This window comes from Chelmon rostratus, chromosome 24 (assembly GCF_017976325.1).
Source record: "Chelmon rostratus isolate fCheRos1 chromosome 24, fCheRos1.pri, whole genome shotgun sequence".
NCBI classification, from domain to species: Eukaryota; Metazoa; Chordata; class Actinopteri; order Chaetodontiformes; family Chaetodontidae; genus Chelmon; species Chelmon rostratus.
In genome coordinates, this window is record NC_055681.1 from 1,858,657 (window position 1) to 1,873,363 (window position 14,707).

The 14,707-nt window shown below is 45.4% G+C and overlaps 1 protein-coding gene across 2 annotated transcripts in view; it reads right to left on the reverse strand.

Annotated features, from left to right (window-relative positions):
* The window catches only part of LOC121627468 (NLR family CARD domain-containing protein 3-like), a 42,998-nt gene that overhangs the window by 20,092 nt on the left and 8,199 nt on the right, over positions 1-14,707 (reverse strand). The window contains exons 2-5 of one of the 2 annotated variants that reach the window (XM_041966397.1): positions 12,036-12,161; positions 10,368-10,493; positions 556-681; positions 135-213 (exon numbers count right to left, since the gene is read on the reverse strand). In XM_041966397.1, coding sequence (XP_041822331.1) covers positions 135-213; positions 556-681; positions 10,368-10,493; positions 12,036-12,161 — 457 coding nt within the window. The remainder of the gene's footprint in view (positions 1-134; positions 214-555; positions 682-10,367; positions 10,494-12,035; positions 12,162-14,707) is intronic. The other variant, XM_041966396.1, reaches the window with a different exon arrangement.

The following is a 14,707-nucleotide window of genomic DNA, read 5'->3' on the forward strand; positions in this document are numbered from 1 at the left end:
ACACAAACTGAAATCATGGAGCCAAACATCAGATCCGTGTTGAACAGACTGACAGTCCACTGGTCTAAAACGTGCAGCATGGACATTATTGTGAACAGAATAGATGTAAAAGTAGCTGTTGTACATGTACTGACCATAAATATGGAGTCCAGGTGAGTCTGATGCTGCTGGGCAGACTGACCACTGGGAACCTCTGAGCTCTCCTGGTTGACTCTGTGGAGGAATCATGAAGAATTAGCTCACGCTTGCTCGTGCTGCTGATCCTGCTGTGAATCAACAGTCCAGTCTGCATTTCTCTGCAGCTTTCACTTTACTGTGTTGGTTTTCCAGAACATCCTTCTCTGCATCAGACGTCAGTGAAATCACTGTTTCATACTCATGCAGTCGTCAGTCAGAACGTGTGTGTGGAGAAAATGTGAAACAGAAGTCAAGAGTTGAAGACTGGTTCAACTGGGCAGCTTTCACATGTGAGAATATAAATGAATGTGAAGAAGAACGATGCTGAAAATCAAGGTGATATCGTCCAACATGATTTTAACACTGAGAAATACTTACTGTCTGTCAGAGAAATGTTGTTGTTTAAAGTCAATGAGGCCATCCATTGACCGGTCACTCCTGAAGGACACACAGCTGGGTTCAGGTCCAGGTCCAAGTTCAGCAGAGGCTGGTCTCCCATAGATCCTGTTAGACAGAGAGGAAGACCACCAGGGATGGAAATTCACTGTTCAGACTCAGAAGCTGCTGGAGAAACTAGCAGCTATCAACAAGAAAAGGATCAACACACCAAAGTTCAATAAAACATGAAGCTGAATGATTTCAGTCTGTCGATCATCAAATATTGGAGCATGCTCTGCAGCTCTTATGGAGATGACATCGACGGCCTCACGCACTGCATCACTGACAGCACTTTCTTTTTCTATTTTTACATTTTTGAAATTCTTTTTGTGGTGTTTGCATAGTTGTAATTCATTGCTCCGTTTGTTCTTATTTGCACATCCACTTGCTGTATGCACCCCCCCCCCCCTTGTGTGTTCTGTAGAGTTTCTGTGATGAAAGTGAAAATGATTTTCTCCATTGTGAGATTAGTTCATTTAAACACAAGATACTTGTGCTCAAAAAGAGGATTCATTCTCAGTGAAGAACCTTGGAGCCCTAATCTGCCTCTATACCTGCCAAAGAGCAGTGATTCCTAACACGTCTCTGGGGGTCATCAGATGGAAACCTCCTTTAAACGGTGTTTCGCCTACTTAGTCCCACTACACCTCCAGGAGGTTAGGCGGTGAACTCCGGCGCCCCAGAGTCACCCCCCCTAGTGCCAGTTCAGACTGCTCCTACACAATCCAAACAGCACTGCCACGTTCAACTGACACAGGCCTGTTTAGGAGATGCTCCAGGTAGTGGCCAGTACCGATGCTACCATTTAGGTAATGCTAGTGCTAATGCTAACCGCTAAGAAGAACAGAAGAAGACATTACAGTACCGATGCTACCATTTAGCTAATGCTAATGCTAAATGCTAACCGCCAACTGCTAAGAAGAACAGAAGAAGACAATACAGCTCGAGTCACCTATACTGTTAATGTTAACTGCTAGATGCCAATGCTAACTGCTAAGATACTATCATACTACCACAGCTTTAGCTATTGTTAACTGCTACAATGCTACCACAGGCCTAGATGCTACATGTAACTACCAAATGCCGCACTACCATCATCTACCCCTGCCTCTCACCAACTGCACCAATAAAAGCGGGCTGTGGACAAACCCTGGTTCGGGTAGGGCGTAGGAGCCAAAATGTATGGTTTCTTTATGAGTTTGATTTATGTTTTGTCCACTGGGTGGCACATAATAATTAACCTTCCGTCAGGTATTTAGGTAGGAACCATCTGTTGTTGGTTAGGCGTCCTACCCGGAAGGGCAAAGGGTTTTGACCGCTACACCGCTACACCGCTACGTGCTACACCTCTACACCGGTACACCGCTACGCTATGTTGGCTTACTGTTGTTGTTGATTTCGACTTGTGACTACAGTGCGTAACCTGTTGTTGGACTCGTAAAATAAATGGATCACCATTGACTCAAAAAGTACCGTTGTTTTATTTCAAATCACAGTAAGTCACAGTGTAGCTAGCAAATAGCCTCAGGGAACATATAGCGCGTCAGCCTAGCCACCACCCGCGTCAGTGACGCCTCAGTAGTTCCGTATCAGAACAGAACTTCTTTAATATTAGTCAAAACCTCGCCACTGTTTGTAATTAGTTCGCACGTCGGAGTCTTCTGCGCTTGTGGAATTAGGAGCATGAAGAGCTGTTTTCGTTGTGGATTTATTGTTTGGATTTGTCGGCTGCTGACAAGGAGTTTCATATGACGGGGAAACCATACATCGGAGCATCCAACAACCAGCTGATGACTGCAAGGCGCCCAACGAAAGGTATTTGTAGCGCTACAATCTTTAATGGCCAATTAAATCTTTTGTTTATTTTGTGTGCACACAGTACCCGGGTACAAACACAACATATGTATTAAATGCCGGCAGACATTTGACTTTGGAAATCGTGCGTCGTTTGGACTGAGTGACTTTGCGTGACTTGCGTTATTGACTTTCACATGGATCGGCGTGATAAACCAACAGCTACTAAACCTAGTAGTGTTGTTAGTGGCGTTGACCAGCAAAGTAAGCGTGCAAACGCACTTGTTGATAAACTGTTGGCTTTACAGACGGACAGAAAGGTAAAATTGGACAATGCAAGCGCAATTAGGAAATCAATGGACGGTTTAAAACATGACATTTCTCAGTTACAAAACGCTCTGAAATGTTTGGTGGAAAATTGTCATGATGCAAAACGCATTCATGAGTCATTGTTAAGTTTATTACCTATTGAAGAAAAAGAAAGGCATGATGCTTGGTTTAAAGCAAAAATGATTCCAAATAATGATTGTTCTGCCTTCTATAAGAAGCCCTGACTGAGTTGCCGTAATTTTGATGGTGAATACCGCCATCTAGTGGACATTTTCGTTATTGCGCCTTCTTGCGCCAATTATCCACTTCCTGTTAAGTTTTTATTGTATCTGACTTCATGAACGGGACAGACTTTCAGTGCTCACATTTCGTTTCCTATCCACACTTGAGCCTTGGACAATGTTTGTCTGTAAGTATTGTTTTGTGTTAGATTCATTTTGTAAGCAAGATAGCACTTACATCTGCTTGTTTGTACCCGTAATTTCGGTCTAAATGTCCCAAAACGTGATGTTTAATGTCCTGATATGTTCTGCTAGTCAGATTGCCCTAGCTACGCTAGGTCTCGTTCCGTGAGGAATAGATTACAATGCGTTGTGTTACGTATTCGGATTTCTTATGTGAAATTCATGTATGTTTTATTTTCTTGTTTTATTGCAGTTTTACAGTAAATGAGAGAGAGCGCTATTGGAATGTAAAGAGTGAAAGACAAAGAGTGTAAATGAATGAGAAAGAAGAAGACAAAATAAAAAGGAGAAAAGGAATTTCCAGCGTGCAATCTCTTCACTGTTAGCTAGCTGTCTAGCTCTGCACAGGAACGCAGTTGTGAGGGCAGCATAATGATGTTATTTGTGAAACTAAGGTTTTTCTGACAATGGGTTCTGAAAATGTTCACACTGATTTGTCTATTGCTTTGAATGCCAATGCTGATGCAGGTGTTCCTGTGAATGTAAATGGTGATGTTGAAGCTGCACATGAAAATGTTGATTATGGTACTGGTATTAATCCAACTGACAGTGTTTCTAATGTGGGTAGTAGAAGATCACACAAAACTGGTTATAGTGGTAGGTCGAGCACAAGCCAAGCCAGGGTGCTGGCGAAAGCGGACAGAGCAGCGCTTCTTGCTCGCCAAGCTGCTTTAAAGGAGAAGCATGCTATTGAGGAGCAGGAGCAACAGCTGAGGAGGAGAAAGGAGCAGCTTGATCTGGACGCAGAGTTGGCTGCATCAGAGGCTAAATTAGCCGTGCTGCATGCCTCAGACAGAAGGAGTCACTCAGCAGCGCGCTCTGATGGCATGAACTCATATCTGCATAAGGAAAGGGGGAAAGTGGCTAACCTTAATCCCAATGCAATGGATTTTCAACCTGGTCCACCACAGCAAACACAATACGTGGCCACCAAAGGTCCACTACCACCTGACAACATACTGTCAGCAGAGGTGTGAGAAAGCAAACTGAGCAGTGGTGCAACGATGTACTGAAACCGCAACACGCTATCCCTCAGCTACAACATGGAACATTACAAGGAGCACATCAACAGCATGTGATGGCTGCACAACCACTTCCTACCAATAATGCATCCAATACAGCACACTCACCTGAGCTTCTGGATATATTGCAAAGGCAGAATGACATCACAGCCGCCCTGGTTCATGAACAGCACATCTCATCTCTACCATCAAGAGAGATACCGGTGTTCGATGGGGACCCTCTCCAGTTTCGACCATTCATGAAGGCTTTTGAACAGGGTGTGGAGAGTAAGGCTGGAAAAGGAGATTGCCTGTACTATCTAGAGCAGTTCACCAGAGGTCAGCCACAGGAATTGGTACGCAGCTGCCAGCATATGGCGCCAGATCGTGGCTATGTAGTGACAAAGGGCCTCCTCATTGAACATTTTGGCAATCCATACAAGTTGGCAACAGCCTACATGAAGAAGGCTTTGGCCTGGCAAGCTATTAAAGCAGAAGATGTGAAGTCACTGCAGGCCTACTCATTGTTTTTACGTGGCTGCTGTAACGTTATGCAGGAACTGAGCTATGTGCAGGAGCTGGATATGCCTGTAAATATGAGGACCATTCTCTCAAGGCTGCCATTTAAATTGAGAGAACAGTGGCGCATTACAGCTCATGACATCTTGGAGAGAACTCATGACCGAGCCCATATCTTTGACCTGGTGCAGTTCATCGAACCGCGTGTCAAAATTCTGTCTGACCCCTTGTTCGGCGATATTCAGGATCCACCCTCTGCCTCATCTATGACAAGGCCGCCATCAAAGTTCAAGTCACAGCCCAGGGGCAATGTAAAGGGAAACATTGTTGCTGCTGTAACATCAACGGATGTGTCTGGTGATGGCAAGGACCAGTCGCAAGATGTGGATGAAGTGAAATGCCTGTGCTGTGATCGTCGCCATCTGGTGGAAGAATGTAGGCATTTCAGAGGCAAGAAGCACAAGGACAAAATCCTCCTCTTGAGGCAAAAGGGAGTTTGCTTCGCCTGTTTACGCCCTGGACATATGAGCAAGGACTGTGAACAGCGCTTGACATGTCAAACCTGTGGAAAGACTCATCCAACTGCGCTTCATATTAAACAGCAACAGACCCCAGGACAGTCAAAGGATTCTGCTGACATCCAGCAGTCCTCCAGTGAAACATGTGGGCATACAGGGGCCGGTAGAGACCAATGTGTATTGTCCATTCTGCCTGTGAAGTTGAAGTCTGCAAAGGGAAGTCGCATTATAACAACATATGACTTCCTGGACCCTGGTAGCTCAGCTACATTTTGCTCAGAACACCTCATGCAAAAACTCAGTGTCACAGGCAAAAGGACCAGCTTCCTGTTGAGGACAATGGGGCATGAAAAGGTCGTTCCTGCATACACCCTGTCTGGGCTAGAGGTGTCACAGGTGGACAGTAACAACTTCTATCCCCTACCTGAAGTCTTCACACAGAAGGAAATGCCTGTCACTGTGGAGAACATGATCACATCTGAGGATCTGGCTAGGTGGCCCTACCTGTCGAAGGTGCGCATCCCAAGCGTGAAGGCGAATGTTGATTTGTTGATTGGCACCAAGGCACCCAGGGTATTAGAGCCCTGGGAGGTCATCAACAGCCGCGACAATGGGCCCTATGCCATTAAGACCGTGCTGGGATGGGTAGTCAATGGCCCACTGAGTGGAAGCAGTGGCGCTCCAGTACCCTCTGCCACAGTGAACCGCATCTCTCTTCAAACACTTGAGCAAATGCTTGTGAGTCAATACAACCACGACTTCAATGAAAAGACTGTGGAGGAAAGGGAAATGTCTAGAAGTGACATTCAGTTTATGGAGACCATGGATCAGTCAGCAAAGCTGCAGGATGGAAAGTACTGCCTGAAGTTGCCTTTTAAGAAGAAAGAGGTGTCTTTGCCCAACAACATCGCCGTGGTGAAGCAGAGGATGCAGGGCCTAAGGAGAAGGTTCCTCAATAGCCAAGGCTTGCACCAGGAGTATGCTGAATACGTGAATGGCCTTATCAGCAACACCTATGCAGAACCCGTGCCACTGCAGAAGCTTCAAGGCGAACCTGGTAGAGTCTGGTACATTCCCCATCACTCAGTCCACCACCCAAGGAAAGGTACCCTTCGGGTCGTGTTCGACTGTGGTGCCACCTACCAAGGAGCATGCTTAAACAAAGAGCTGCTTCAGGGGCCTAACCTCACAAGCTCATTATTGGGCGTCCTGCTACGCTTCAGAGAGGAACCTGTAGCGTTTATGGGTGACATACAGGCAATGTTCCATCAAGTGAAGGTCGCAGAGGAAGACAGAGACTTTCTCCGTTTTCTGTGGTGGCCGAATGGAGACATCACTCAGGAGCTGAGGCAATACAGGATGACCGTGCACTTGTTCGGTGCAGTGTCCTCACCGAGCTGTGCTAGCTATGCACTGAGGAAAAATGCTGATGACCACCAGTCTGAGTTTCCTGCCAGTGTATGTCAGCCTGTCAAGGAAAGCTTTTATGTTGACGACTACTTGAAAAGCTGTGCCACAGAAGCAGCTGCCATTCAGGCAATCAAGGACCTGACTGCACTGTGCCAGAAGGGAGGCTTCACCCTGGAGAAGTTTGTCAGCAACAGCCCTGGTGTCTTGCAAGCCATAGCAACAGACAGAAGGGCTAAGGATCTAAAGGAACTGGATCTTGACCGTGACAAGCTGCCAGTAGAGAGAGCCTTAGGTCTACTGTGGTGTGTGGAAACAGACTCATTCCGATTCAAGATCGAATTGAAGCAACGGGCACTTACCAGACGTGGTATGTTGTCCATCATCAGCTCAGTATATGATCCTCTGGGTTTCCTGGCCCCAGTTACGCTGCCTGCAAAGATGATGCTACAGGAGCTATGCAGGAGAGGATGTGGATGGGAGGATTCTTTGCTACCTGACATCTTATGCCAGTGGAACTCATGGCTGGAGGACTTGGACCTGCTCAACACCTTCAAAATACCCAGGTGTGTCAAACCAGCAACGTATGGCAAGGCTGCTCGAGCCCAACTACATCACTTTGCCGACGCCAGCGAAGCTGGATATGGAACCGTGACATACCTGAGGATGTTGAATCAGCAAAATCAAGTACAGGTCTCCTTTCTCCTTGGCAAAGCTAGAGTTACACCACTGAAAGCAGTGACTATTCCCCGGCTTGAACTGACTGCAGCAGTTCTTGCTGTGCGGATGGACTCAATGCTGAAGGAAGAACTGAAGTGGACATTTGAGGATTCTGTCTTTTGGACAGACAGTACTTCAGTCCTCAAATACATCAAGAACGAGGACAAGAGGTTTCACACGTTTGTGGCAAACAGGATCTCAACAATCAGAGAGTCATCAGAACCATGGCAATGGAGGCATTTGTGCTCCAAAGATAATCCAGCTGACGACGCGTCGAGGGGATTGAAGGTGGCAGGCTTCCTGAAGACCAGTAGGTGGTGGACAGGGCCCGCATTTCTTTGGAGGCATGAGGATGACTGGCCTAACAATGCTTTTGATGTTTCCTTGAGTGCTGATGACAAAGAGGTGAAGAGAGAGGCTGCCATGAATGCCATCAATGTGTGCCATGCTGTTACACCAACTGACCAGCTCATTAGTTATTTTTCTGACTGGAAGAGGCTCAAGAGGGCAGCTGCTTGGTTTCTCCGTTTGAAGGCCGTTCTATTGGAGAAGGCTCGCTGGAGAAAACAGCTGAAGGGGCCTGTGACAATCCAGTCGAGTGCAACTGATGGCCAGAGTTTCACTGTAACACCCAGGGGTACCATCCTGACGGTAGACGATCTGCTGGAGGCAGAGAATGCAGCCATTCGCTATTGCCAGCAGCAGCAGTTCAAGAAGGAGATTGCTGCACTGTCCTCTGCAAAGGCAGCAGTGAGTCGCCACAGCCCCATATACAAGCTTGACCCAGTCTTTGTCGATGGCCTATTAAGAGTTGGAGGGAGGTTGAGTAGAGGAGCAATGCCTGAGGAGTCCAAACACCCCATTATCCTCTGTAAAGAGCAACCCCTCTCAGCACTCATCCTCAAACATGTTCATCAAAGCCTGGGCCATGCTGGTCGTGCACACACCTTGTCATCAGTGAGAAAAAAGTTCTGGATTACCAAGGCAAATGCAGCAGTCAGGAAAGTGATCACAGAATGCAGCTTCTGTAGACGTTATAATGGACGTCTCCTGGAACAAAAGATGGCTGATCTTCCAGAGGTGCGGATTCAGCCAGACTTACCCCCTTTCACCAACACCGGGGTAGACTACTTCGGTCCTGTGGAAGTAAGGAAAGGAAGAGGGACTTGCAAGCGGTATGGAGCCATATTTACCTGCTTAGCCAGCAGAGCGATCCATCTGGAGGTGGCAGTTTCCCTGGAGACAGATGCCTGCATCAATGCTCTGAGGCGCTTCATAAGCAGAAGAGGGCAAGTGACTCACCTGATTTCAGATAATGGCACAAATTTCATTGGAGCAGACAGGGAGCTGAGAGAAGCCTTAACTGCGCTTAACCATCAGCGGATTGAAGCAGTCCTGGCACAAGCTGAAATACGCTGGAGTTTCAACCCGCCAGCAGGCTCACATCATGGTGGCGTCTGGGAGAGGATGATCCGCATGGTGAGAAGGGTCCTAAGTTCAGTGCTACGTCAGCAGACACTGGATGATGACGCTTTGCATACTTCGTTCTGCAAGGCGGAAGCCATTTTGAATGACAGGCCGCTTACCAAGTTCTCTGATGACCCAACCGATCGAGAACCGCTCACACCCAATCACCTGCTCTTGCTGAAAGGAAAGCCCGCTATGCCACCAGGAGTCAAACGAAGATGGAGACAAGTGCAATATATTGCTGATTTGTTCTGGAAGAGATGGGTCAGAGAATATTTGCCTTTGCTTCAAGAACGACAAAGATGGCATGAGAAAAAGAGGAGCTTGAAAACTGGAGACATTGTTGATATCATGGATGCCTCTGCCCCTCGTGGATCTTGGCCACTTGCGAGGGTGCTTGAGGTATTTCCTGATAGGCAGGGCCTGGTACGATCTGTCAGGTTGCAGACAAAATCAAACACAGTTGAAAGACCTGTGACCAAACTCTGCTTAGTTCATGGGGTATGATTATAAATGTGGTATTACGTTGTGCTTATCACTTGGTGTTTTGCTACATTTCGGTTCCTTTTTTTTTTTTTTTTTATTTTGAATTGTTGTGTCTGCCTGCCATCAACAATTAGGGGCCGGTGTGTAGGAGCCAAAATGTATGGTTTCTTTATGAGTTTGATTTATGTTTTGTCCACTGGGTGGCGCATAATAATTAACCTTCCGTCAGGTATTTAGGTAGGAACCATCTGTTGTTGGTTAGGCGTCCTACCCGGAAGGGCAAAGGGTTTTGACTGCTACACCGCTACACCGCTACGTGCTACACCTCTACACCGGTACACCGCTACGCTATGTTGGCTTACTGTTGTTGATTTCGACTTGTGACTACGGTGCGTAACCTGTTGTTGGACTCGTAAAATAAATGGATCACCAATGACTCAAAAAGCACCGTTGTTTTATTTCAAATCACAGTAAGTCACACTGTAGCTAGCAAATAGCCTCAGGGAACATCTAGCGCGTCAGCCTAGCCACCACCCGCGTCAGTGACGCCTCAGTAGTTCCGTATCAGAACAGAACTTCTTTAATATAGGGGGTAATAAAGTCTTATCTTATCTCATCTTATTGGACCAAAGCAGAACACAACTGACTCTGAGCAGATTTTTTCTAACGTCTCACTAATCTCACCACAAATATCCTGACTGTTGTTTATAGATGATGGTAGGTGAAGCATTTAGGACAAAATTGAAAGAGCAAATGTCATCATGAGGAGACTTTGGAAGATTTTTCTCCTCCTTGAATTTCTGCAGCCTTTAGTTTTCCAGAACATCCTTCTCTGCATCAGACGTCGATGAAATCACTGTTTTATACTCATGCAGTCATCAGTCAGAACGTGTGTGTGGAGAAAATGTGAAACAGAAGTCAAGAGTTGAAGACTGGTTCAACTGGGCAGCTTTCACATGTGAGAATATAAATGAATGTGAAGAAGAACGATGCTGAAAATCAAGGTGATGTCGTCCAACATGATTTTAATACTGAGAACAACTTACTGTCTGTCAGAGAAATGTTGTTGTTTAAACTCAATGGGGTGACCCATTGACCGGTCACTCCTGAAGGACACACAGCTGGGATCAGGTCCAGGACCAAGTTCAGCAGAGGCTGGTCTCCCAGAGATCCTGTTAGACAGAGAGGAAGACCACCAGGGATGGAAATTCACTGTTCAGACTCAGAAGCTGCTGGAGAAACTAGCAGCTATCAACAAGAAAAGGATCAACACACCAAAGTTCAATAAAACATGAAGCTGAATGATTTCAGTCTGTCGATCATCAAATATTGGAGCATGCTCTGCAGCTCTTATGGAGATGACATCGACGACCTCACGCACTGCATCACGGACAGCAGTTTCTTTTTCTTTTTTTACATTTTTGAAATTCTTTTTGTGGTGTTTGCATAGTTGTAATTCATCGCTCCGTTTGTTCTTATTTGCACATCCACTTGCTGTATGCATCCCCCCCCCTTGTGTGTTCTGTAGAGTTTCTGTGATGAAAATGAAAGTGATTTTCTCCATTGTGAGATTAGTTAATTTAAACACAAGATACTTGTGCTCAAAAAGAGGATTCATTCTCAGTGAAGAACCTTGGAGCCCTAATCTGCCTCTATACCTGCCAAAGAGCAGTGATTCCTAACACGTCTCTGGGGGTCATCAGGTGGAAACCTCCCTTAAACGGTGTTTCGCCTACTTAGTCCCACTACACCTCCAGGAGGCTAGGCGGTGAACTCCGGCGCCCCAGAGTCACCCCCCCTAGTGCCAGTTCACACTGCTCTTACACAATCCAAACAGCACCGCCACGTTCAACTGACCCAGGCCTGTTTAGGAGATGCTCCAGGTAGTGGCCAGTACAGATGCTACCATTTAGGTAATGCTAATGCTAATGCTAACCGCTAAGAAGAACAGAAGAAGACATTACAGTACCGATGCTACCATTTAGCTAATGCTAAATGCGAACAGCTAACTGCTAAGAAGAACAGAAGAAGACAATAAAGCTAGATTCACCTATACTGTTAATATTAACTGCTAGATGCCAATGCTAACTGCTAAGATACGATCATACTACCACCGCTTTAGCTATTGTTAGCTGCTACAATGCTACCACAGGCCTGGATGCCACATGTAACTGCCAAATGCCGCACTACCATCATCTACCCCTGCCTCTCACCAACTGCACCAATAAAAGCAGGGTGTGGACAAACCCTGGTTCGGGTAGGGGGGTAATAAAGTCTTATCTCATCTTATTGGACCAAAGCAGAACACAACTGACTCTGAGCAGATTTTTTCTAACGTCTCACTAATCTCACCATAAACATCCTGACTGTTGTTTATAGATGATGGTAGGTGAAGCATTTCGGACAAAATTGAAAGAGCAAATGTCATCATGAGGAGACTTTGGAAGATTTTTCTCCTCCTTGAGTTTCTGCAGACTTTAATTTTCCAGAACATCCTTCTCTGCATCAGACGTCAATGAAATCACTGTTTTATACTCATGCAGTCATCAGTCAGAACGTGTGTGTGGAGAAAATGTGAAACAGAAGTCAAGAGTTGAAGACTGGTTCAACTGGGCAGCTTTCACATGTGAGAATATAAATGAATGTGAAGAAGAACGATGCTGAAAATCAAGGTGATATCGTCCAACGTGATTTTAACACTGAGAAATACTTACTGTCTGTCAGAGAAATGTTGTTGTTTAAACTCAATGGGGTGACCCATTGACCGGTCACTCCTGAAGGACACACAGCTGGGATCAGGTCCAGGACCAAGTTCAGCAGAGGCTGGTCTCCCAGAGATCCTGTTAGACAGAGAGGAAGACCACCAGGGATGGAAATTCACTGTTCAGACTCAGAAGCTGCTGGAAACTAGCAGCTATCAACAAGAAAAGGATCAACACACCAAAGTTCAATAAAACATGAAGCTGAATGATTTCAGTCAATATGAACATTTCACAGGTGACTGTCCAACACGGTTTTAGTGCTGAGAAATACTTACTGTCTGTCAGAGAAATGTTGTTTATAATTAATGGGGTAATCCATTGACGATCACTCCTGAAGCACACACAGCTGGGTTCAGGTTCAGGTCCAGGTCCAGCAGAGTCTGGTGTGTCCTGATGCTCTGGGCTTCAACTTAACAGACACGCAGCTTTGAGTGTAATTGAGTGCTGATTCATGCTGCTCAACTCACATCAGCTCACACACACTTTGATCTGGAGAGGAAACACAAATCATTCATCTGCACATCAGCTGAAATCATCCTTTACATCATTTCTCCTGTCAAAACATCAGCTGCTCCTCCAGTGATTGGCTGTTATCTTCTGCTTCATATCAGTGTCAGCTGAATGCAGTCACACAGCAGTGTGAGGCACAGCTGCTGTTCTACTGTCAGTCCACTAGATGGCGCCATGAAGCTGCAGTCAGGTGAAGAGCAGCCAGCACACACACCTGATGCATGGAGGACCATTGACATCCACTGACACACTGAAGGACAAAGATGGACTGATGTGATCTGAGAGAATCTCTCCACCTACACAGTCTCTGCAGAAAATGACTTGATGCAACAAGCTACAGGTGATTATTTCACACCAACATGTGGGATTAAATCTCCACTATAATAACATTCAATCAGTCCCATCACTGACAATAAAAACAACACAATTTATCAAAACATTTATACAAATAAATCATGACTTTTTAGAGGTACAGACGTTCCTAATAATGACCTCGAAATTTTCCTGTAAATTAATCTAATTACAGGCATTAATTATAAGTTCAAACAGAGACAATGTTCAGTTGGTTCTCCTCTAATTCATGAATTGAAGAAGCTTCACTGAAGAAAAAGTACTCATACAACAATACACAAATATACTCCATTCCAAGTAGAAGTCCTGCATTCAAACTCTTACTCAAGTAAAAGTACTCAAGTTTTGTCAGTGTTATGTTGTTTAAGTATCTGCAGTAAAAGTACTTGTTCTGTCGTGAAATGTCTCTTGTGACTGTGAGTAAAGCACAAGTACCTGAAAACTGTACTTCAGTACAATACTTGAGTAAATGTACTCACTTTCTACCACTGCTGACTCTTGAGGATAGATCTCTGAATATTGATCAACAGTGTCCTGAAATCAATAAAGAGTCAATAAAACACTGAAAGATGAAGGTAAATGAATGTGTTTCATGTATTTCTTGTTCAGCAGCTGCTGATCAAACATGTTTTTGGGGTAATGAGCATCTTCCTGTCAAACAGAGGAGCGGACATTAGTTCCTGTTGGAGGAGTGTTGGAGCTCTGACGGCTCATTTCATGCTGTTTCTTGTCTTTGAGAAGAACCTGTTGAATGTTCAGAAAGCTGTGAGAACCTCTCTGACTCCCATCCTGTCTCCACATTAGTCCTGTAGTGGAAACAGAAGGACGTTCACCGACACCAGCAGCTGTTCTCCAGCGGCTGTCCGGCCGAGCGAAGCCGCTTTCACAGGCACAGACAGCGGGAGAGCAGCGGCTCGTCTCCGCCTGCTCCACAGGCTGAACCAGGCAGGAAAAGCTGCCTTCAGCCATCAGTAAGTGGTGCTACACAGAAATAACGACTCTGTGTTCAACTCATGAGCACCAACTCTCTCTACTTCTACCCTCATCCCCGCGTTTACTCTCTCAAACATCCACACAACACGGCGGCTGTTTTCACCGGCTGCTGTTTCACCTCCTTCGTCTCGAGTTCACAGATACACTCAGAGCTGAGAGTTTGGAGAAATGAAGGATGGAGCTGCGGATCGTTGCTGTTTCCAGTGAAGCTAAGCTAACGACAGCTTGTGCTAACGAGTAAAACATTTCAAAGTTGTTTCATCACCTTCAGCTGCAGGTTGAGATGGAGAAAATAATCTGCGTCACATCAGAAGAGAAAGTGAAAGTAAACTTCCACCCCCGGAAGCGGAGGCAGAGTTTGACTCCAACCACATCTGTTAACTGGACATTTATTCTTGTAGCCTGAACAATAGACAACATTACAATTCAACACATTCATTTATTCACATGTACAGAAAGAATGAGCTGAAGTTACAGATGAAAAGTTCTTCTGTGTGTTGAATATGGGCCTGATTCCTGCTGCGAATGACAGCCAACACAGCTGAAAGTGAAAGTAATAAACCTTTATTAACAGGTATATTTATAGAAGCATTAACGCTGGAAAGTTAGAGATTTGCATTGTGCATTCAAACCAGCCTGATGTATGAAATAAAAACAGAAACTATCTTTGGTTTCGTATCATTTTCATTTTGTTTTGTGGTTTAGATTTGGTTACGATGAAGCCTCCTGAGTCTCTTCATGACAACATTTCTGATGTAAAAGAATCAATT